Genomic DNA, 25,612 nt, shown 5'->3' on the forward strand with positions numbered 1-25,612 from the left:
ATGAAGAATAAGACTTTCAGGATTTCAGGTTTGGAGAGATCCCCTTGGGCTAGGGAGCCTTCCTGGTAAAGCTGACCCAAGTGACAGATGGGGTAGGCAGTGATAGGAGAGGATGTGAGGTAGGGGTCTGGTGCGAGGCTCTAGGCAGCTGGCCCCGCTGCCGGTCATTCCTGAGATACAGTGGTGCTGTTATGGAACAGCTGGGAACGTCCACACGGGGAGCACCTCGGTGCTTGTAGCGGGCTCTTCCTGTCTCCTCCTTTGGTTTAATTTCTCCATTTTGTGTTACTCTCCAAGTCCCAATCTTTTCTAGTTGCCTTCATGGCTGCCTGTGTGTACACTCCATTTTTCTTTGTTTGTAGTCACACATGTGAGTCCTACATTTTTGAAAAGTCAATTTGTAAGGAATTATATGTAATATTATTTAGGAAGTTTTCAGATGGGTACAGTAGCCATCAGCTCTGGTTCCCTTGCTGTTCCCAGTAGGCGTTCCCTTCACTTTCTAAAGCTGCCCGGCTGCAGCTGAAAAGAAGTGCCCTGGCTTTGGTTGAGATGGATTAATTTGAACCCACACTAGTTACTACAAAGAGCAGTATGTTGCAAGTTACTTAAGAGCAGGTGCCCGTTGTGTTTTTACATAGTACACTCAGTAGGTGTGGTGACTTCATAAAACGTATCTGAGTGAGTGGTAGAGAAGAGGCAGCGACCCAGACTCCCCTGCTTTCTGAAGTGCTCTCTTTACTGTCTCACCACAAATAGGGTATTTTTTTTTATCTGAAAGCTTAAGAAAGCTTCCATTTGGATCTAGGCGTTTTTCATTTCAACAAATGAAAAATTATCTAGTTTCTGACTAGCCTTAGAAGTAATTTCACATGCAGAAAATACCCCAACCAGAAACTTCAAACTGAGTCCAGTTGGCGCTCATTGTAAAAGGAGCAGTAATTCATGAACAGGCCAGACGCTTGTGAGTTTTCAGGGAGCAAAGGAACCTTCCTGGTCTCTGCCACAGAGGCTGGTTCTGTGTCTGTGGTGATGGTGGCGTTCGAGTCGCCTGTTTATTATTAGAATGAGACCACTGACCTCCTTTTGAGGACTTTTCCAAGACTCAGCCCAAATGTCTGTGTGTGCTTTTTATATCTTAAAACCATTGCTGGCTTTTATGGAAAGCATCCCTCTGTTTTCTTTGCAGATGCCATGACTGCGGGGCCATTCTTGAAGAATATGATGAGGAAACCCTCGGGCTGGCCATTGTGGTCCTCTCCACCTTCATTCATTTAAGCCCAGACTTGGCAGCCCCGTTGTTGCTGGATATCATGCAGTCTGTGGGAAGGTGAATGTCGGCTTCTGTTTTGTTTGGTAGGAAGGAGCCATATTCAGTCTATACCTTGAAATAAGAACTACCAGATTGAGTGTGAAACATCTGGTAACCTTATCGGTGCTTGATCTTTGTGGGATCAACTCTGACTAATTTTAAAAACTAAATGGCCCAAACTTTTGGTTGAATTCCCCACCTGTGTAGGGCCATGAGTCGCAAAGGCAGAGTGGAACTAGAGGAGAATGTACTAAGAAATCTGTTTGTTTTTCTCTGTTACTATAGGAGCTGATGTATGTAACAGTGCTCAGAACTGTGTGTCGTTCCAAGGAAACACTTTCTGTGTTTTAGATATTATTGTTATTATTATCTCTCCTTACCTGTTTTCAGATGGATTCCCTAGGCATTTTGCAATGTGAGGGTGGCAAGATTGTGCAACGAGGGGCATGGCCATGTGAGGGGATAAATGGAAGAGGAGCAGTTTCACAATTCTGATTCAGAGAAAGGAAGGACGCACACCTTTTGGGAACAAGACCTTCAGCCTGACTGAGGGAAGATTCAACTCAGCGGCTTTGAAAATTTTCATGTTACGAAACTTCCATTTAGTAGAGAGGACATTAGAAGAAAAGTGGTCTATTTCATGGATGGAAGTAGAGTTCAAATTTGGTAACAACCTGTCGTCCTAGCAAGCACAACTTAGAGGAGAGGATTGAATTAAAGTCCCACGAAGGCATCAAGTTCCCAGTCTGTGTTGGCGCAGAGCCACGTGCTTTAGGCTGTGGGCACGGGACCCGAGTCCTGACCTCAGGTGCTTTGTGGCTTAGTTGTTGAAGAGGACAGTGATGTGTGGCATGACTGGGTAGCATAGGAGACAGGACATGATTCCGAGCTGCAGTGAGTGGGAAGTGCTAGAAGTTCAAGATGGAAACAGTATCTTAGGGGAGTTCTCTTGGATGACGGAGGCAAAAAACTGGATTCTAAAAATTCCTGGTATATGACGGAGGGGAAGAGAATGAATCTCAATGGAGCTAAAATTTCATCTTTTTTTAAATGAAGAAATGCTGATTTCAAGTTAAAGACGAGCAGGAAAGCATTAAAAACCCCTTGCCCCCCAAAGTGTATGATTCCCCTTCTCTCTCTTCCCCCAGTGTTTCTGTAGTCTCCCTAGGAGTATAGAGATGGTATAACTGTGTCACCTTTCATGCTTAGAAACAGCCAATAGGAAGAGAAATCCACAAACATGGAGAGGTGGAGAGATAAGAAAATATTTCATGTAAGCCCTTGAGTTTAACCTTGTCGTAATAGTCGTGGAATAAACTGTGTATCAAGTGTCAGCAATACTTGTGGAATTGAGATTTTTTATTAATGCAAGGTCACAATTCCCACTTTCAATACTTTTCCGTTTTAGAATAGATAGAATTATTGTCCTGGTCCGTTTTAGAATAGATAGAATTATTGTTCTGGTTTTGGTCAACTTAGATCAGCTATTTCCATCTCCTTGAAATAGCTGATCTAAGTTGTAACAGAGATATAGAAGGGTGTTATTTTGTTTTTGTTCGTTTTAACACGAAGAGAGAATAAACCATGCCAACTATTAGGATGGAAACACATGAGCTTTGAAGAAAAGCAAAGGAGAAATAATAGCAGATACTTTTTTACAGACTTACATGTACGTATGTTTAAATCTCTACCTCCTTTAGGTAGACTAGCAAGAGACAGGGAGAGAACATTTAAAGCAAGCTCCCAGAATTCGTAGCAGCCTACGCCTGCCTAATCACCAAACCTGCTAAAGGAACAGCTTTAGCAGCCCCCTGATTCAGGGCTTCCTTGCATGCTTCATTTCCACATGAGGTAATGTGGATGTGTTGTGAACGCTTGGATTATTTATACTAGTCCCACAGGAACTATTTCCAGGGTGTTCTGAGTATGTAAGTTCAGTAGGAGCCTTTTATTTGTCACCCAAGCCTCTCTGTAGGATGTTGTATTTTGCTCTCTACTTAGATCCCTCTTAAGATTTACCCACCCCTTTTTTCTTGGTACAGCCTTCAAGATCCCATTTGCGGTACCCTTAATATTGTTTATTTCATTTGCCAATGTTTATCTATTCATTGTAGTATCATTAGCATGACAGGGTCCATGATGAAAGCAGCTGGGAATGGTGTCTGGTGTTAGTGGTTGCTGGACCTTCTACTCCTCTTCAAATGTGTTCTTGGCTCAGCTCACTCTCTTGGGGTCTTCAGCAAATAAATTTGTAGCGTTCTCTTTATTTGTTTCTTTAATATCTTACTGATCAAGCCACGTTTTTCTAAACCTTCAGATTTAGCACATTCTCTTTCTTTCTGTACATATAGAATATTCCATGTGTACAGAACCATACAATTACACTTTTCTAAAATTACATGATAAATATATGTATATTTATCATATATATATAAATTTTTTAACTTTTTTTAAAAAGATTTAATTGGGGAAGGGGAACAGGATTTTATTGGGGCACAATGTGTACTTCCAGGACTTTTTTCCAAGTCAAGTTGTTGTCTTTTCAATCTTAGTTGTGGAGGGCGCAGCTCAGCTCCAGGTCCAGTTGCCGTTGCTAGTTGCAGGGGGCACAGCCCACCATTCCTTGCGGGAGTCGAACCGGCAACCTTGTGGTTGAGAGGATGCACTCCAACCAATTGAACCATCCGGGAGCTCAGCGGCAGCTCAGCGGCAGCTCAGCTCAAGGTGCCGTGTTCAATCTTAGTTGCAGGGGGCACAGTCCACCATCCCTTGCGGGACTCGAGGAATTGAACTGGCAACCTTGTGGTTGAGAGCCCACTGGCCCATGTGGGAATCAAACCGGCAGCCTTCCGAGTTAGGAGCATGGACCTCTAACCGCCTGAGCCGCTGGGCCGGCCCCTAACTTTTTTTAAATTGGGGAATATTGGGGAACAGTGTGTTTTTTCCAGGGCCCATCAGCTCCAAGTCATTGTCCTTCAATCTAGTTGTGGAGGGCACAGCTGAGCTCTAAGTCCAGTCACCGTTTTCAATCTTAGTTGAAGGAGGTGCAGCCCACCATCCCATGTGGGACTTGAACCAGCAACCTTGTTAAGAGCTCATGCTCTAACCAACTGAGCCATCCGGCTGCCCTTACATGTTATATATTGATTACTTAACTGAATAAATACCTCAATATGTCCTTTCAACCCAACAATTAGCTGACAAATACCCCTATTACCTACTTTACTAGCTTAGAGAGGCCTTTACAATTTGTGGTTTGTTTGTGGTTAGGTTTCGGAGATTATAGTCAAAGAAATGAATTTGGAGTTGAGTTGATATGGGGATGAATTGGTATCTGTGTAACCTGGCTGCAGAGGCCATTTTGTAGATTGTCTAGGTGATATTAAGCCAACTTAACTTTATGCATTTCTGTGGAAATACCTGATTTGATGCGGAAATCAGGTCTCAGGAAGCAGGTTAAGTCGGACCCTGGAGACTAACTACTGCGTGGAGCTTCTGTCCCTGGTCAAGGGACTTGTCAATGGTTTTACATGTCTCATCATCTAAACTGGAGCCTCAGTGGGTCCTACCACAGTACTCGTGCATTTTATCATGGAAACTTGATACTCATGTGACTCTGTTTACTTATTTCCTAGATTGGCATCCAGCACTACTTTTTCTAGTCAAGCAGAAAGGTAAGGTCCTAAAGTGAGCTCCAGTCTCACTTTCATTTTATCTCTTGTGCATGTTCATTCTGTTTCTAAAACACCAGAGTCTACACCATGGAAGGAATATTGTTCGGTTCAGTTGCAGCTCCATAGAGTGCCGTGTTCATTTTCTGTTCACTTGTTCATTCATTCATTCATTTGTTCATTCATTCATTCACTCATTTTAGTCAATAAAAATTTTTAAGCCCACCTGTCCCAGCCACTGTGCCCCAGGTTTCAACCAGGGGCAAAACGGGCATGATTCCTGCCCTCATGGGGCTTACAGTCTATCTGGGAGGCAAACAGGAATAAAATACATACACAAGTTTATAACTGAGCAGTGCTAAGTGCTATGAACAAAAAGCACAGTGAGACATGTCTAACATTAATTTATCCAACAAGTATTTATGGGGTGACCACTAGGAACTGAGGGTGTGGTAGTTGAAAAAAACAGCAAATCCTGGCTCTCACAGAACTTACATTCTAGTTGAGGAGGCAGGCAATAAACAAATTAAAAAATAAGAAAACCGAAAATGTAATTTAATACCATGTAGTGCTCAATTCTATCGGCAATAAGTAAGTCCAGGAGCTAGCGAGTGACCAGGGGCAGTGTTTGGACATAACGACCTAGTGCAGCCTCTCTGAGGAAATGGTATTGGAACACAACCTGAAAAGGGGGGAGAGTGATCCACGCAGCAAATTATAGAAAGAATGTTCGAGAGAGAGGAAACAGCGAATGCAAAGACCTCAAGCTGGGGGGGGGGCGCCTCGTGTACTGGGGGGGATCAGACTAACATAGGCTGGAGCAGAATGAGCGTGAAGAGCGGGAGGGGATGAGGTGGGAAGGTAAGGGGGAGGCCAGGCCAGGTAGAGCCCAGTAGGTCATTGTAAGGAGTTTGGCTTTCACTGAGTGAAATGGAGTGAAGAGTGGTATGACTTGTGTTTTGAAAAGATCATCCTGACTTCTGTGCTGAAAACAGGTTATGGAGAAAAACAGATCAAGAGTGGAAGCAGAGGCCATTTCAGTGGTGCAGGTATGAGATGATAAAGGCTTGGTTTAAGGTAGTGAGAAGTGGTCACATTCAGGGTGTATTCAGGAAATATTTTAAAAGTTGAGCCAATAGAATTTGCTGATGGATTGGATGTTAGATATGAGAGAAAGACAAGAGGTAAGAACGACTCCCAGGTTTTGGTCTGAATCACTGGGTGGATGAGTGTGACATTTACTAAGATGGGCACGCCTAGATGAGAGATGAGTGGTATGTAACAGGCAGACCTGATCTAGTCTGGGTAGTATAAAGGAGGGGAGAGGGAGAGGGCTTCCCTTAAGAAGTAATATTCAAACTAAGATCTGAAAAAAATGAGTTGGGTTTAACTGTGCTAATAGTTATGGGGAAAGCATGTGCAAAGGTCCTGAGGTGGTAAAGAGCATAGTGTGTAGGAGGAACTATGAAAAGGCCAATGTGGCCACAGCACAGAGATACAAGCTCTTGCTGAGATTGGTTTGTCAGATTGCACAATGCTTATACACCACATTAAATATTTTGGGCTTCATTCTAGAGGCAGTGATAAGCCATTGAAAGATTTTTAAGTAATGAAGGTGTGTGTGTGTGTGTGTGTGTGTGTGTGTGTGTGTGTGTGTAGCATGTAGAAAGGTTACTTTGGCTGAAGTGGGGAAAAAGCATCGGAGGAGAGCAGGAATAGATACTGTGTGTGACTCTGGGCACATTTATCTCTTGGCTTTCATTTTCTCTTCTATAAAAAAGAGATACTAATATGTGACCTTTGTGTGCCACAGAGGTATTTGTTGTGAGGTCCTAGTGACTGAGTGTATGTGATAGCATAACTGTAGCAGGTCTTACAAACGTAAGATGGTGTTGTTGTTATTGCACTTCTATAACTTACGGTTTTAGGGACGTTTGTTTGCTCTTCATGTTATACTCTATTCAGTCATAGAATTTTTTTTTAGCCTTTTCCCTAGCACTTTATTATGAAAAAAATTTTAAATATACTGCAAAGTTGAAAGAATTTTGTAATGAACACTCATATACCTATCACCTAGATTCTAAATGAACATTTTACTTGCTTTATTACATATCCAGCCATCACCTTTCTGCCCATCCATCAATCCGTTTTATTTTTGGATGCATTTCAAAGTAAATTTCAGGTATTAGCATACTTCCCTCCTATATTCTCCAGTGAAGTTATGATTAATTAAAGTTCCATTTCTGTTCATGGTTTTTTCTTTTGATACAAAATTTACATACAAGAAAGGACACGTATCTTGAGTGTACATTCACTGAGTTTTGACAAATGCACACATCTGCATAACCCAAAACCTTGTAAGATATAGAACATGCCATCACTCCCAAAAAGGTCTGCCATGAACCTCCCCAGTTAGTTCCTACTCTCACAGACGCTAACAGCATGATTATTTTTCCACCATAGAGCTACGTACAAGTATAAACGGAATTATACTGTATATCCTCTTTTGTGTCTGGCTCCTTTTACTAGCATAATGTTTTTGGGATTCATCCATGTTGTTGCATGTATAATTTCTTTTTCAGGGCTGAGTAGTATCTTATAGTTTATTTATTCATTTTCATATTGATGGACATTTGCCTTGTTTCTAATTTGGGGCTATTCTGAATGACGCTGTTATGACCATTCTTACAGAAGCCCATTTGTAAACAGATGTTTTTGTTTCTCTTAGGTAAATACCTCGGAATGAAATTGTTGGGTTACAGGATAGGTGTTTCATTTTATGAGATACTACCAGAACTTTCCTTTAAAGTGGTTATGCCATTTTGTATTCCCACCAACAATGTATGAAACTTCTGGTTGTTCCACATCTTTGCCCAAAATTGGTGGTGTTAGTCTTTTAAGTTTTAGCCATTCTAAGTGGGTATCTCATTATAGTTTTAATTTGCATTTCCCTGACAACTAATGCTGTTGAGTATTTTTTTAAGCGTCCTTTATGACCCTCTGTAAATCTTCTTTTGTGGTGCCTGTTCAAAACTTGTGTCCACTTTTAACTGGGTTTTTGTCTTTTTATTATTGAGTCACAGAACTTCTTTATATATTCTGAATATCAGTCCTTTCTTAAATACGTTTTTAGAATATTTTCACCTAGTCTGGGATTTGCCTATTCATTTTTTTTTTTCATATTCCTTTTCTTACTGGTATGTTTTGATGAGACATCTTTAATTTAGATAAAGTCTAATGTTTTAAAAATTTGAAACAATTTATGATTATCACTTCCTGTTGTCTAAGGAACCTTTGTCTATCCCCAAGTCAGGAAGAGATTCTCCAATGTTTTCCTCTAAAAGTTTTACAGTTTTAGCATTTATATTTAGCATTTATATGATACAGCTCAAATTAATTTTTTGTATGGTATGAGGTAGGGGTTGAGCTTCCTTTCTATCCAGGTAGATATATAGTTATTTCAGCACCATGTGAAAAAATGACTTTCCCTTTACCCATTGAATCACTTTGGTATCTGTTAAAATGAAATAACCATATTGAAGTTGATCTATTTCAAGGCTCTCTGTCCTGTTCCATTGACCTATTTGTTGATCCTTGAGCTGACACCACATGGTCTTGATTATTGTAGCTGTGGTCAGTCTTGAAGTCAGATCGTGTGAATCCTCCAACTTTGGTCATCTTTTTCAAAAAAATTGATTTGGCTAGTCTAGATTCTCCACGTCTCCATGTAAATTTTGGAATAAGTTTCTCAATTTAGGGGAAAAAAGTCTGCTGGGATTGTATTGAAACTATAAATCATTTTAAAAATAACGGACATCATGAAAGTCAGTTGAGTCTTTCAATTTATGAACATAAATTGAGTCTTTCAATTTATGAACATGGTATATATTCTCGTTATATTCAGTGTTTTTTTTTTGTTTGTTTCTCTGTACCATGTTTTGTGATTTTTAGTGTGGAGGTATTGCCCATCTTTTGTTAAATGTATTCCCCCCAATTTTTTTTTTTTTAAAGATTTTATTGGGGAAGGGGTACAGTGTGTACTTCCAGGACTTTTCTTTTTCCAAGTCAAGTTGTTGTCCTCTCAGTCTTAGTTGTGGAGGGCGCAGCTCAGCTCCAGGTCCAGTTGCCATTGCTAGTTGCAGGGGGCGCAGCCCACCATCCCTTGCGGGACTCAAGGAGTTGAACCGGCAACCTTGTGGTTGAGAGCCCACTGGCCCATGTGGGAATCGAACCGGCAGCCTTCGGAGTTAGGAGCACGGAGCTCCAACCGCCTGAGCCACCGGGCTGGCCCCAAATTTTGTTTTTTAAATGTCAATGTAAATGGCATTTAAAAAAATTTGTGTTCCAAATTTTTGCTGCTGGTATATAAATATACAATTGATTTTTTTGTATTAACATTGTAATGTGGTAAGCTCACTTATTAATTGCAGTAGTTTCTTTTTAGATTCCATAGAATCTAAAAGCATTTGTATATGAAAATCATATCATCTGTAAATAGTGACAGTTTCTGATTTCTATGCCTCTTATTTTTTTGTTTTTATGGCCCTATTGCAATGGCTACAACCGTCAGTACAATAATACAGATGTGAGTGAGCAGCCATGCCTTGTTCCTGCTCTTCACAGGAGAAGCATTTAATCTCATTATTAAATAGCTTTTCATAGATGAACTTTATCAGATTGAGGAGGTTTCTTTCCTTCTATTTCTACTTTGCTGAGAGTGTTTATCATGAATGTTGAATTTTCTCAAATGCATTTTCTGTATTTGTTGAAATAACTATATGTTTTATTTTTCCTTTTATTCTTTATTGTATTGAATTCTATTGATTGGTTTTTGAACATTAAGTCATTCTTATATTCCTGGGATAAACTCTATCTGGTCATTGTCTGTCATCCATATTTATTGTTGGATGAAATGTCCATGAGGACTATTGGTCTTTTTTTTTTTTCTTTGTAAAGCCTTTGTCTGATTTTACTTTTAGAGCTATGCTAGCCTCATAAAATAAGTTGGGAAGGCTTCCCTCCTTCCCTAATTTTTGAAAGCGTTTGTGTAAGTTTGGTGTCATTTCTTCCTGAAGAACATTTTTGACCTACAAGTTTGAACCAGCATTTCAGGGTAGACGTGGCATAATGAAATAGTTCAGGTATGAGGGACTTTTTACCAGTGACCGATTTGAGCTCTTTGATTTCTTCTTTCTTCCTTCTGTTAACTCACCCCCTAATCACTCTAGAAACATTCTTTCTGACACTTGGTTCTGAGAGCAGGGCCACGTCATAATCTCTTGGCTCCCTCTTTTGCTATGCAGAAATGGTACAGAGGGTAAAGGGGGAAAGTGCACATTTCAAAGCCCTGTACCCACTCAGATGGCCCCCAAGTCTTCCCAGCTCTCCCAATAGGAATGAGCATCTCCCTCTCTGCAGTTTTCCTCCGAGCAGCGCTCTCTCTTAGCCACCAGTGACACTTCCTGGGAGGATTTTGCTAATAATCTTCATCCTGTGTTCTAGTCCTGATGCCATTCTCTGGACGTGAGGCCTTTGCAGGTCACCTTTTCTCTCCGGCTTCGGAACACTCCTCTGTGCACTGGGGTGGCTGGAATAGTCTGAGATCACTCTGGCATTTCCTGGTTTTCTCTTTCTAAAAACTTAACAGGATTCTATGTGATTAGAACATTTCATCTCACTGATGAAAATGACAATGAGATATTCCATGAGAGGATTGGTGTGTCAATGCCTGAACCCTAAATAAATAAGTAAATAAATACTCAAGCTCATGCTGTTTGTTCCATGACTCCTTGCCTTTTCTTTCCCTGTTCCACTCCAGCATGATGGTTCCCGGCAATGCCGCCGGGGTGGCCAAGCAGTTCCTGCGCTGTATCTTCCATCAGCTGGCCCCCAACGGTATCTTCCCGCAGCTGTTCCAGAGCACTATCAAAGGTAATTCACCTGCGGGGAATCCAGACGCCACAGGCACGGCTAGTAGCTGAAAGCCGAACACTACTAAATCTGATTGTTGACTTTCCAGATGGGACTTTTTTACGGACCTTAGCCACGTCTCTGATGGACTTCAGCGAGCTGAGCTCTGTTGCTGCTCTCAGTCAGCTCTTGGAGGTAGGTTTGCTTTGATGACAGCCCTGCTGCGGAAGAAATTCAAAGTCATTAAATTTAAAAATTAAACATTTTAAAATTTCAAAGTGAAAATGTAAATTTAAAATGTCAAATCAAATTTTAAATATTTTTACATTTTAGACATTCATTCAAAATCGCCAATGCACCAGACCAGTGTCGTTGGACATTGCTCTTTTGAGTGGGTTTCCTATTTATTGAAAGCCTCTGAACATCCGCAACCAAGGGGTGGAAGCCAGCCTGTGTGCACTTATGTCCCCAGTCCTCCCTGGCTTTTGAAATGTGTGCTGTGTAGAGCAGTGTGCACTGTATTGTGGGACTTGGAGTCAAGTTTCACTGCTTATTCAGTGTATCACGAGCTTTGGATTCAAGTCCCGCTTATTTTCTGCATTGCCAGACTTGAACTCAAGTCTCAGCGCCACTGCTTATTCATTATATCGCGAGACTTGGATTTCATGTCTCAGGTTCTCTGCATATTAGCTCCCTCAGTTAGCTTGGGGGGTTGTCAGATTGCCCTAGGAACTTTGCTGCTCCTATAGTTGTTACTCTTACTCTTTGGCCAATCGTGTTTCCCGCGAGTATCGTACTGGTCGTCTTAGCACCTAACCACACCAACTGGAGATCCTTAAAAGAACTTTTTCTTGCTCACATTCCACCTTCTCTTCAGTGAGTCAAAGATCACAATTTTCCCCCTAAGTTTGTCTGAGTCTGTCGATTTTGCTCTGGACTCCTCCTGTCAGTTACAATCATTAGCCTATATAGTAGGCATACGACATGCTTGTAGCCTGAATATGTGATTTTTAAAACTGATCTTCCCCAAGTAGCTACATGAATTCCCACGCTGTTGCAGCAGTTGATTGCCTATGCTTTTGTGTTTTTAGGGTCTAAATAACAAAAAGAATTTACCAGCAGGGGGTGCTATGATACGCTGTTTGGAAAACATTGCTACCTTCATGGAAGCTTTGCCCATGGATTCCCCTAGTAGCCTCTGGACCATAATCAGCAACCAGTTTCAGACGTTTTTTGCCAAGCTGCCTTCTGTTTTGCCTCTGAAGGTAAGCTGAGCCCAGGATTTCATTTTAAATTACTTGCTTACCATTTGCAGACCTTCCGCTAGCAGAGATGCAGGGTCTTGGGTGATTTAATATGTCTTAAGGGGCTATACGGAATCTATTAGTCAAGGAATAGAGAGTATTATTTAGGTTGTTCCCTCCAGATGTTACAGAATGACAGCAAGTGCAGGAGGCATTTTGACGTACTGATTTCATGATTCCAGTTGATTTAAAAAAATAGGTCAGGAATACATTAATAGATAGTGTTTAGCCAGAAATTTTTCTCAAGTGGATATTAAATAAATAAATAATAAGTAAGTAAGTAAATAAATAAATAATTTTGTCTAAACGGAGACCAGACATGTAATGTAAAGCTTTAATTTTAGAGAATTATCTAGAAGGAAGTGATTGCTTGTGCATTTGTGATTAAAATACTTGCAAGACCAGGATGATATTTCTGCTTGACTGCTTTACAATCTGCCCCCACCCCCCACCATGCCATTCTCCAAAATACAGACACAATACCTAGCTGGCAATCTGACAGCCTAAAGAACATTTTCAACACGAACCCATTAAGTTCTAAAACAGAATCCTATACTGTTAAAGCTGGAAGAGACCTATAAAAACCATCCTTCCCAACATCCCCATTTTCAGATGGGGGACTGCAAATTCAGAGAGGTGGTGGCAGTGTAAGGATTAGAACTCCAGTCTCCTGACTCCCACTCCAGAGTCCTTTTCCACCTACTGACTTAGGGTCTTTCTAAAGCAGGGGTGAATTGGAGGCAATCAGGTCTCGCTATAGCAGGGAGAAAGCGGTGGCTGGTCATGGCCATTGCTGTGTCTGTGAACCTCCTTTGCTCTATAAGCGTGTTGTGCTTTATGCAGATCAGATAGAAATATGCAACTTGCAACAAAATGAATCATTTGTGAAGCTGACAAGTAAAATTACACGTTGGCAGCACCTCTTCTAAAATGAGTAGTATGTGTATGTAAAATATTTTCTAAAGACCAGCCACCCCTGATAATACCTTTTTCCAAATTGGGAGATTTGGAAAATATGACCCCAAAATAGGTTCTGTAAGGATGAAAATTTAGGGACCCTGGCTGCTTTCTTTGAGTTTGAAGTTCCTGTGAGAAACAGGAATACCGAGATCTTTCCGATCTTTGTCGATTCACAGATCTAGAGAAGCTGACTAAATTCAAGGAAAGAGGAATGTATGTATGCAGTGACTGGGAATACACACATAGGTATCCAGTGCACACATTTTAACCTGGCCACATAGATCCGCCCTAGAACCTGAGAACCATTCAGGGTCATTCGCTGCTCAAGAGCCACATACTCTAAGAGAAGGGGTGGGGCAGCCATGGCAAACTCAAATGCCTATAGGGCTATGCTCTGGTCAAAATATTTAACTTAAACTCCGACCAGTTGGAAGTATTGCCAGCTGTAAACAACTGGTACGCCTACTGTATGACATTCAGCCCTGCCCACAGGGTCCCTGACTTCAAGGTTAATGAGTGGAGTGGAGTGAGATGAGGTCATAAGGACAATTGAAATCCTGGAGAACTGGAAAGTGCCAGTCCCTTCTGTTGGACATCCGACAGAAGATCTTATATTTAAGCTGCTCCACTCCAGCTAATTGTTATGTGGGAATGCAGACCTCACCTTGTTGATGATCTTCCGATGTTTTCCAAGATGATATTTCCTGATTTTTAAAATACTATAGGAACCTGATGAGCAGTCCATTTTCGGCTCCTGGTTCAAAGTAATGTAAATGTCACATCTACTCCCATGGGCACTGAGCAGATTAAATAGATTAATGGTTACCTTAGAAGGCACTTGTGAAATACTTTCAGAATGTGTGTAAAAACTTTCCCTGCTAGGTCAGATCTGGGCACTGCCTCTGATCCTCTTCTGCTTTGTTTGTAATCTCTGGGGAAAATATTAAGCCATTGAAAATCCTTCTGTAGTTTGTTCTCATCAGTTCACAGACTGGATCTCAAACTTCAGTGTGCGTCAGTGTCCTTAAGGGATGTGCTGAAAAACAGATTCTGGGCCTTATTCTGAGAGTTTCTGATTCCATAGGGGTGCCACCTGAGGATTTGCATTTTAAAAGTTTCGGGGTCATATGGGTGCTGCTGGTCTAGGGGTTATACTTGGGGAACCACTGGCCTAGTCTGTCATACCTTAAAGAGGTAAATATTGTAGACAGCTGTAGAGATTTAACTGTAGCCTGCTATTGTGATGTATTTAATAATGTAATGTATTTAATGATGTATTTAATGCATCATTGTGACATATTTAAGGTGATGTATTTAATGATGTAATAATATTATTGTTTGTTCTTGCTGTAACACTTTCCCCAAATCCCAGTAAACTAGATTTAAAAAGTACCTTTTGAAAAAAAAAAGTTCCTTTTGATGTGGAATCTTGCCAAGTACAACTCTAGTAGGTGTGTGAGGCATGATTTTCTCTTGTACGATTTTTACTGCTTTTCCCTAGGTTTTTGTCATACCTTGTAGTAGCAGAGAAAGGGCAGATGAAACTGGTTCTTATTTGGACTAATAAGCCTAATGGTTTTAAATCAGTCTAAGTTGTTGTTTTTTTAAACATGACCTTTTACAAATGAGTGTACCTGTGTAGAGTTGGGCACATTTAATATCAATCTGTGTACTTATCTGTTAGTCCATCATTTCATCCATTCATCCATCCATCCATCCATCCATCCATCCATCCATCCATCCATCCATCCATCCAATTCTTTATCCAGCTCTACCTGATTTAATTTTAGGGATATATCTTTCAAGAAATAGTTTAGGAGCTATGCTTAATTATTTAATTGTCTAACATTGTTTAATGACATTTTTAAAACCTGAGAATGATATTTTTTAACATGAATTTATAGCATGGAAAACTGTGAGGAGATAGCTCTATCTCAGATTTTATTTCCTAAAATAAGTGCTTTTAGGAAATGTATGAAACAAAAGATACATGAAGAAGGGTCCTGATGTTTATTTTTTTCATATTTGTTCGCAGTGTTCTTTAGATTCCAGTTTGAGAATTATGATTTGCCTCTTGAAGATACCCTCTACGAATGCCACAAGGGTATGTATGTTTCAGAAAAAACATAACCAACTGGTTCTTCAGTTATCTTTTAACCGAAAAAGACATGTAGCAATATTGAAGAAATAATTATTTCATACCGAATGCTTCACTTTCAACCTCTTGAAAGTGTCTCGTGTGAAGAGCTCTAATATGTCACAGGATCATTTTTTATAATTGGTCCCCTGAGTCCTGGGCCATGTCCACCAGTCCGTCCTCCATACTATGAACTGGGTGAACCGTCTAAATGCAAATCTCATCGCATTAATTCCTTGCTTAAAAATCTTTGATAATTTCTCATTTCTTTTAGGATAATGTCCAAATTCCTTCATGTGGCATACAAGAAGGTACTTCATTAACTTGCCAGCTTACCGTTCCAGCTTAGTCTTCAGCTACCTGTTCCATCCCCCATGCCTCCTGCCTGTTTCCAGAATTATCATTATCCTCAAAACAACCACCATTGTTTTTGAGCACTTACCATATGGCAGGCATTGTGCTAACTACTTTACATTTATAATCTTATTTAATTTCATACTTCCTTGCTTTTGCTTAGACCATTTCCTTTGCTTGACATGTTTTATACCCGTGTCAGGGAGGTGAACTCCTTCTCTTTCTTCAAGATGAGAATTTGAATGTCAATGTAAAAAATGCCTGTATTCCCTATAGCAACGTGCTTCTATATCAGATCCTGCAATACTTGATGGAGCTCTGTGTATGAGCACTGATACTGTGCTGAAGTCTCCCCCGTGAGACTGTGACCTTCACAAAGTCCAGCTCTGTGTCTCATGTCTCACCTTTGTATCCCTGGCTTTATTTCTGGGCTGCCTTATATGAAGTGGTGCAATAGTTTGTATTTCAGTGGCTGGTAACTACTGGTTAATATACCAAGAAGGGCACCTCTTCTGTAACTTTTTACCTTGAAGGTGCTTTCATAGACTCATGATTTATGCTGGAAAGTTGCAGAGAGATCATTTGGTCTAATCTGTTCATTTACAGATAAGGAAACAGGCTGAGAGATGAAGTGTCTCAGCCAGGGTCACACAGCTGGTTAGTGAACGATGTGAGACTTGAACCTCTGTTCTCTGATTCCAAGTTCCTTGATTTTGCTGTTGTACCATGTTGCCCCCCCACCATGCTGCTTTGCTAGATACAAGAGCAAATTTCTATGTAGGTTTGAATTCAGGTTTCTTTTTTTTGACAAATAAGGATGCATTATATATCAACATTACTATATATCCTGTCCCCATTCATCCATCATCAGTGTTTCCAGGCAACAGCATTTATACAGAGCAAAGAATACTGTATCAACAGTACTATTTCAAAGAGTTTAAGAATTTTTAAATACGGGAAACACTTACATGGGTTTCTGTGGGGAATACAAACAAATAAAAGAATGTAATTCCTATCCGCAGGGACAATTAACATGTAATGAATTTATTTTTGTATCAATAAGGAAAAAAGGATCTCAAAATGCTCATAGCCTTTGATTTCATCATTTATTTTCCAGGAATCTATTCTAAGGAAGAAAATGAAATGCAAATTTCATACAGAAACATATTTAATGGGACACTGTAATAAAATGTGACTTTCGTGGCCATTAAAATGGATGATAATGAAGAATTAAATAGCATTGGAAATGACTTATGTTATATTAATAGAATGAAATTAACAAAATGTAGGATTGTAGATGTGTAAGATTTCAACTAATAAACTGGTGTGCAACAAAGAAGGGAAATATATTAAAATGTTATCACTGAGTGGTAGGATTATGCATGACTTTTATTTCCTTATGTGTACTTTCTATAGAACATTGATTAGCACATGGACCATGTATTACTTTTATAAACCAGACATTTAGCACTATAGAGGTTGAAAAATCATGGCACGGGAGTCTTTTGGAGCTCGATTCAAATCCTGTCTTCCCTACAGAACAATTCTGCCTCTGGAAAATTACCCTGGAATTTGGTTTTTAATTCCATTCAATAGCTGTGAGGCCTTAAGCGAGTTATTTGCCTACTTAACTGCCTCAGCTGCAGAATGGGGATAGTAAAGTTTCAGAGAGTTATGCTGCGGCTCATAGCTAACAATAATGGAGGGCTTACTATTGCCAAGTACTTTACATACATTATCTCCTTTAATTCCCACAATAACACTAATGAAGTGGAAGCCATTATTGTCTTCATTTTATAGAAGAGTGAACCAAGCCCAGAGAGGTTAAATCACTTATTCAAGGTCACAGAGAACTAGAATCTGAAAATACTTGGGTGAGACTCTAGAGCTTGTATCATTGACTGTCATACTGTCTCCTCAGGTTCGTTGTAATAGATTTGAGTGAGATAAGCTATATGAAAGTATCCGAGTTTGCTTGATACTTCGGAGGTGCTCAATCAATGTTTCTAAATGACTTATGAAAGCATATGGTTCTAAACCTGACCTGATAAACATTGGCAGGAAGCTGGGTCATGATACATTTTATCTAAGCTAATAGTTAGTGCTTAGGTACTTACATGTAAGGATTGGTTTGTGCTATTTGACTCAGACAACAGACTTCTAGAAGAGCTGGAGCTGATGAACCCACAGATGCCTACAGATTCTGAGAAATAGAGTGGATGATTTAATGCAGTCCTCACAGTCTTGATTGCTAGGGGTGGACGCGAAAAGAGGATTGGAGTTAGGTAGCTTTATACATGATGCCATCTGGAAAAATGGATTTTATTTTTTTGAGCAATAAAATGATTAAATCATGCTCTTTGAGCCATTGATTGAAAGTGCAGGTCTGTCCTTTATACCAACAGGGTTGCTGCAGTAGCTACCTGGCAACAGATTTGAAATAAAAAAAAGAGTGGTCCCATTAGTTAAAGTATCATAAGACTTTAATGCTTTTTTAATGAAAATAATAGCAGTTGATTTTGTTTGGCCCCAATCTCATTGCAGAGTTTGTTGGAACCATTTTCAAAACTGCTCAGCTTTGTAATTCAGAATGCTGTCTTCACTTTGGCCTACCTGGTGGAGGTGTGTGGCTTATGTTACCGAGCTTTCACTAAGGTAAGGGTGCATATGTGTGTGTTCTGGGAAACTGAAAACTGGCAGAAACGTATTCTTTCTAATCAATGTCAAATCCCTGTTACGTTAATAGCTTCAATATCATTAAAAATGAATAATTCTATTGAGGTCTAATAAATAATCATTGAAAGAAAACACTTTACACATACATATCTTAAATATGCAAATTTGGAGAATTGAGGGTCATATGGTTTAGAAGAGAAGAGGTATTTGGAATGAAATGAGATAATGGTCAAATGACCTCTTAAAGTCCTTTTCAAGTTCACCATCCCATGATTAGTGGGCAGGCCATCACTACATCTTATTTTTATGCCCAAAGTGGAAAAATATCGGCTTGTCATTTGTAAAAGCCCGTGGAGAGCTCCTTAATTCTCATTATTTGTCTGTCTTCCCAGTTCTGCGTTCTTGGCCTCTGAGATTGTAATCTCGTCTTTTGTCATCTTGCCTTAATAATGGTTTCTCTCTATTGCATTATCTTTTTATCCCCTGCCCCACCAGAGAAGTGGAAAAGTACTGCTTGCCTAGAGCATATAGCAGCAGCCTTGTTCGTGCTGGTAGACACTGTCCTAATGGAAAAGCAGGAGGCAGGGCAAATTGAGAGCGTTTCTGTCCTTAAGAACAATGTACAAACGTAACTGTTCCCATTCCCAAGTTTTCCAAGTTCATTTTCAATGGGGTCTCTGTTTCTGTGGTTCTCTCTTGAACCTTCAGAATAGTCCTGCATTCATGTTGCCCACTTCTATAAAGCCTTTGTTTTCCTCATAAAAATCTAATTTCATATCAAGGATTTTGTTCTATTAAAAACACTCTTCTCTCCTTTCTTTCCATCTTGTGCCCATTCTGCCATGTTCAGTGTTCCATGATAATCTTCTCTTTAGTCCCTCTGATTATAAACGATTACTCTGCCTGGAACGATGTTTTCTAACTTCCAAAGTAATCCGCATATATATACATATATTTTTTCCAAAATCCTCCCTGAAAAATAACCTCGCTCCTTTTTTTCATTTAACAAATGGATCTGTAAGACACAGTACCAAATAAATTGAAAAGATGTTCTAGTTTTAGAAGTCATTTTCTTTGTGTTTTTTTAATTTAGATTAATGCGTTTTGTTAGAGAAAGGCCCATAATGAGTTTATATTTTCTATGTTGTGCATTATAGGTAACAATTACAAGAGGTCTTGCACCTATTTGAATTCAAGATATTCTTGGTTTTGAATACTCATTATACATTATATCCCCTCATAATTTTATTGGCCTCCCACTTCTACCTTGTCATCTATCCTTCCTGTTGTCATCTACCCTTCCTCATTTCTTCAACTTGAAATGACTGTTACTTATAGAAAGCTTCAATCTAGGGTGTTGGCATCTTCTTTATAGATAATGAGAAACTATAAAAAATAATTAAATAACAATATCTAAGTGAACCTTCTCCCTATTTAGTCAAAAGAAAGGCATGGAAAGGTAAGGATTTTGGAGACTTCTCTTTCTGCCAATCCGGAAGTCTAGATAACCTGAAAACTGTACCACTTGAAACACTAGATATGCTGGATGAAATGTAATAAACATGACTTTAAATATATAGCTAATTTTATAAGAACAAAAGAGACAAAAATGAAGATAAAATTGAAAACCAGAGTGGTAAGCATATAAATTGATATTGCAGAAGGCTTAGGATGAGGGAATTGCTTATCTTGGTAATTTAGTGGCTTGAATTTTAAAGACCAGAGGAGAAAGGAGATGAGCTCTTTGGGCTATTTTAGGCTGGGAGTTGGAGCTGAGTCATCCCCAGCAGAAAGTCAGAACCCTTGAAAGGCTATCCATTTGGTAAAAATCACCATTGGGTGATTTGGAAAGAATATAATCTTCTGTGGCAGTGATAAAGAATGGGATCTGTCTGAGGCTGGAAACTGAGAGACAGATTTATAGTCTTGCTTGAGCATTAGTAATCATGAGCCTATCTTTGAACGTATTTAGAATTTGAATTTGTAATACTGGCATGCTCTGAACCCCCAAACTGAAAAGTCAATTAACATTGGTGTTGAGCACATAATAGCATTGCAGTGTCTAGCAGAAGCAACCTCAAAATCAACTCTCAAACCACTCTGAAAGGATATGCTTTCAACCTAGGCCCACCAGGATTCCCATAATTAAAATGCTGATGAACATGAGCTCACAATCTAAAATTACGAAACATATGAAGAGATAATCCACCATGAGCTAGATTAGCAGAGTCAAGAAACAGCAAGATTATTCCCCCTAACGACTTCCAATATTAGAACTATGTGATAGAGACTATAAAAACATACTTTAAATGATAAGCATATAAAAGATGAATTAAAAACACAAAAAGAGATCGTTACTTAAAAAAAAATCCAGATAGATTTGAACAAAGTAGAAATTCTAGAAATGAAATAGTCACTGATATAAAAAAAACTTGATTGACAGGTTAAACAGCAAATTCGACATAGCCAAATAGGGAATTGGCGAAATGGAAAAATCTGAATAAATTACATAGCATGAAGCAAAGAGAGAGAAAGAGATGAAGACTATAAAGAGAAGATCTAATATGTATCTAATAAATATTTTAGAGCGAAAAAAAAAGGCTTTTATTCTAAAATTTATGAAAATCATTAATGCTGTGGTTCAGGAGGCACAATAAGCACTAAAATTATGACAAATAAACTAAAGTTTTACATGCTTATGTCGTATTACACATAAGTAGGTACACCTTGACAGAACAAAGAAGACAAACAAAATATTTTAAGAACAACCAAGAGAAAAGACACTCTACAGATAGAATGACAACAAACTTCTCAACAGTGTAATGGAAGCCAGAAGAGAATGGAAAAATGTCTTTAAAATCATGAGACAAAATAACTGTCTAACTGGAATTCTCTATCAGCTAAGCTATTATTTAAGAGTAAAGGCTAAATAAGTAAACTATTAGGAAAATAAGAAATTTCCTAATAGATTTTTCACTGAAACACGTACTAAAGGATGTATTACAATAAGAACAAAATTGAACCAGGAAGGAAGGAGTGAAATGTATGAAGGAATGATGCTCAAAGGAGTTCGTAAAGTGTAGAACTCTAAGAGATCATTGACAGTATCGAGCGGTAGTAATAATGACTCATCAGATGGATATACAAATAAGATGGCACTAAAATATTAGGTAACAATAACCTATAAGATAAAAGGGGTATGTACTGTTGGGAATATGAGTTAAAGCATTCTATATGTTGTTCTAAAGAAAGGCAGAGGTAATGAGTAACTTTAAGCTCCTAAGAATACATGTAAATGTTTTTCGTGTAAAAACTTCAAAGGCCAGAAATGAAATGTATAAGTTCCAAACAAGTAGAAAAATAAGCAGGGATAAAAATTCAATCAAGAGAAAAGAGAATAATAGAACAAGATGGAATAAGCATGTGTAAGATGATGGAAATAAATTCCAAATGTTTCAGTAATCACAATTCATGTAAGTATACTAAACTCACTAGTGCTTTGCAGATTTGATTTTAAAAATCCAGCTACATGTTATTTATGAGACACATCTAAAACACATCTAAAGACACTGAGAAAGTTGGAAAGAAAAAGGGTGAAAAAAGATATACCAGGCAAATATTAATAAAAAGCTGAATCCAGTAAATGGTGTTTAAGTAGAAAGGTATTATTATAAAGAAAGTTGCTATATATTGATAAAAGGAACGATTCACTAAGAAAATGCAACAATTCTAAAACTGCGCATCTTATAATGTTGCCTCAATATATAAAATAAAAGTGAATAGGATTACAAAGAAAAATTGAAAAATTCACAATCATAGTGGGAGATTTTTAACACATCTGTTTCAGCAATAGATAGATCAGATAAAAAATGCTTAAGACTACTAGATTTGAACAATAGAACGAGCAAATTGAATCTGGTGGACATGCAAAGAATCTTGAATCTACCAAGTTGAGCACATATTGAATTACAAAACATATGTGGAGCTTTTTAAAAGATAGAACAGGTAATAGGCCACAAATAAAGTCTTAACACATACTAGGGAATCAGTTTCAGAGACGAAGTTCTCTAATCAGAGTGCAATTAAATTGTTATTCAATAACAAAACAATAACTGCATATAGGTATTCAAGAGCAGCCTAAAAAAGGACTCCACATCTAAGGGGACTCCACTCACGTCTTAGACACATTAAATTTTTTGTGAGTACTGAGGCAGATGTAGAGATTTGGGGCCTCCTGGTTAAGTCCTAGAGCAGCTGGGAGAAGCACCCCCTACATAAAACCCCACCAGCGCACAGGCCCCTGCATACACAGAGAATAGTACCCATGCACTCACCACTGTACACAAGTGTACATGCCTCTCCCCTGTCCCTCTTACCCCTCCAGGAGTCTTTGACTACCCCCTATTCTCAGATGTCTAAGTCCTATCCCCCCTGCCAGATTCCAACCCTGACACAATCACTTTATCTTCAGGAGAAGGGTGTAACAGAGTGTGTGCCAGTGTGACATTGAGGGTGTGTGTGAGTGGATGAGAGTGCATATGCACACATATGCATATGGGCTCTGAAAACACATATAGGTTTTCAGGTTTGCAATCATATGTTAATATGCATGTGTGTTTGTATTGTGTGGGTGTGTTCTTTTTCTAATTGATGTAAAGATATTGCATGTAAAGTTAACGGGGGCCTGGGACTTGCTATACTTGGAAATTAGAAACAGGTTTAAATAATTCATGGATCAAAAGAGAAATAAGAGAATTGAGAAAAAAAGTCAGAATTACACAATGATGAACATACTGCGTTTCAAAATTTGAGAATATATAGCCACAGAGATATTTAGAAGAAATTTTATAGTCTTAAATACTTCTATTGGAAAAGAAGAAAAACTAAATGAGCTAAAGAAGTCAACTTAAGTTAAAATAAGAATAACAGAGTAACCATAAGAAAATTTAAGGGAAGAAAATAATAAAAATAAGAGCAGAAATTAATGAAATTGAAAACATAGATTCAATACAGTATCTATACAACCAAAAGAGGGCTGTTTGGTTAGACTAATAAAATAGACAAAAGTGACAAGACTGATCAAGAGAAGCAGAGAAGAGGCACAGATAATCAGCAATGAAAGAGGGAACTTAACTGTAGACATCTCAGAGATTTAAAAATGAACAACTTTATGCCAGTAAATTTGAAATCTTGGACAATAGGGACAGTTTTCTATAAAAATGTAGTATATAACAACCAGAAAAAAAGAGGACTAGATTTAAATGTTAAAAATGGAATCAGTAGTTAAAAACTACTCCAGTTTTAAATACAACTTCTATTACACATTTAAGGAACAGAGTGATCTCTATGTTATGCAAATTAATATAGAGAATAGAAAAAAGGGAACACTTCCCAACACATTCCATGAGGCCAGTAGACTCTTGATACCAACCAGACAAGGGCAATGGGGTCATGGAAAATGATAAGCCAATTATACTTCAAAGATGCAAAAATTCTGAATGAATAATAGCAAATTAATATATTAAAACTAAAGCTTCATGACCCAGTGAGGATTTTCTCAAAATATAAGAATGGTTTAGATATTAGAACATCTATTTATGTCACCATCTTACCATATTAAAGGAGAAAAACTTTTATTATTATCTCAGCAGATACAAAAGAAGCATTCTATATAATTCAACATCAATTTATCATAATTCTTGTCAAACTAGGAATAGAGGGAACTTCCTTAACTTGACAAAGGGTGTCTACCAGAAACTTCTAGAGAACATTATACTTAATGGTGAAATGCTAACAGTAGTTCCTTAAAATCATAAATAAGACAACAATGCCCATTATCACTGCTTCTATTCATTATGGTCCTGGAGGTCCTACTAAGTTCAGTAAGACAGGAAGAAGAAACCAAACGTACTGTGTTTCCCCAAAATAAGACCTAACTGGACAATCAGCTCTAATACGTCTTTTGGAGCAAAAATCAATATAAGACCTGGTCTTATTTTACTATAATATAAGACCAGGTATAGCATAGCATAGCATAGCAAAGCATAACATACATAACATAACATAATATAATACCAGGTCTTATATAATATAAGACCAGTTCTTATATTAATTTTTGCTCCAAAAGATGCATTAGAGCTGATGGTCCGGGTAGGTCTTATTTTCAGGGGAAACGGTATAAAGATTAGAAAGGAAAAATAAAATTCTTACTCTTCATAGATGATGTGATTATAAATGAACCAAAGAGAATTTATCTATAGACACCTTTTTATAATTTTTATAAGAGAGTTCAGCAAGGATACTAGACACAAATGAATACCCAGAAATCATCTACCTTAATATTCAGCTACAAATGATTATAAAATGTGCTTCCAAAATGTCATTTATTGTGGTAACAAAAAAATAAATCTAACAAAAATGTGCAAGAGCCTTTTGGAGACAACCAGAAAATTTTATTAAACTACATTAAATAGATGGAGACAGATCTCACGTTCATGGATGAGGACCCAGTAATAAAGAAAGTTAATTCTCACAGAATAATCTATACATTTAGTATAATACCAATAAAAATCCTAGACTTTCTTTCTGGATAATGATGGGCTAGATAATTTGAACCCATGCTCCCATTTAACTTAAAAAGTTAAAAAAAAATGAACAAAATACTTTCTGAAAACTTTTTAAAAGCACAAAATGTTAACCAGATATAGAAGAGTTTCCAGGCTAATATCTGGGAAAGCACAGAAATGCAGTGATGGCAGCCTAGTACTGAAGGCTATTTTTGCCCTGGGGGTTTTTGTCTGTCTGGTGGGTGTGACTGAATGGCTGAGCTGTGATTCTGGAAGATTCAGGATAGAGGGACAAAAGTCAGAATACAGCATCTACCAAGAGTGGGGACTGTCTGATACGCACCGCCCTCCCCCCCCCATGCATACTTTTGGTCAGAACCACAAAGTAAAGATAACCCAGAAGTAAACTTGCCCTCACATGGATGCAGTTCAATGTCAAGTTCTTTGATGGCTCAAGATAAGAGAGTACAAGGCTCGTATGTTGATTAAGGTAACCCTGCCCTGGACCACTAGTGCTCCCAGGAACCTGGCAAAAACAAACAGAAAACTCTTTGGAGAAAGATAACACTTCAGGCCTCGAATTATTTCTACAAATAATTTTTAAATAAAGCATCTAGTGCGCACAGATAATCAGACAAAGAAGGAGGCAAGATAGCATGAGCGAGAATGAGTAGAAAGAAAAGATAGTGGATACAGACCCACAGTGTCTTCAGGTACTTGAT

General features: G+C 38.5%; 1 protein-coding gene across 16 annotated transcripts in view; it reads left to right on the forward strand.

Moving 5' to 3' along the window:
• The window catches only part of UNC79 (unc-79 homolog, NALCN channel complex subunit), a 248,535-nt gene that overhangs the window by 184,445 nt on the left and 38,478 nt on the right, over positions 1 to 25,612 (forward strand). For all 16 annotated transcript variants that reach the window (XM_081050030.1, XM_081050029.1, XM_081050037.1 and 13 more), the window contains 7 exons: positions 1,190 to 1,330; positions 4,948 to 4,986; positions 10,802 to 10,914; positions 11,003 to 11,088; positions 11,985 to 12,158; positions 15,193 to 15,261; positions 18,193 to 18,303. In XM_081050030.1, the coding sequence (XP_080906156.1) occupies positions 1,190 to 1,330; positions 4,948 to 4,986; positions 10,802 to 10,914; positions 11,003 to 11,088; positions 11,985 to 12,158; positions 15,193 to 15,261; positions 18,193 to 18,303 (733 nt within the window). The remainder of the gene's footprint in view (positions 1 to 1,189; positions 1,331 to 4,947; positions 4,987 to 10,801; positions 10,915 to 11,002; positions 11,089 to 11,984; positions 12,159 to 15,192; positions 15,262 to 18,192; positions 18,304 to 25,612) is intronic.

This window comes from Rhinolophus hipposideros (assembly GCF_964194185.1).
Source record: "Rhinolophus hipposideros genome assembly, chromosome: 5".
NCBI lineage: Eukaryota > Metazoa > Chordata > Mammalia > Chiroptera > Rhinolophidae > Rhinolophus > Rhinolophus hipposideros.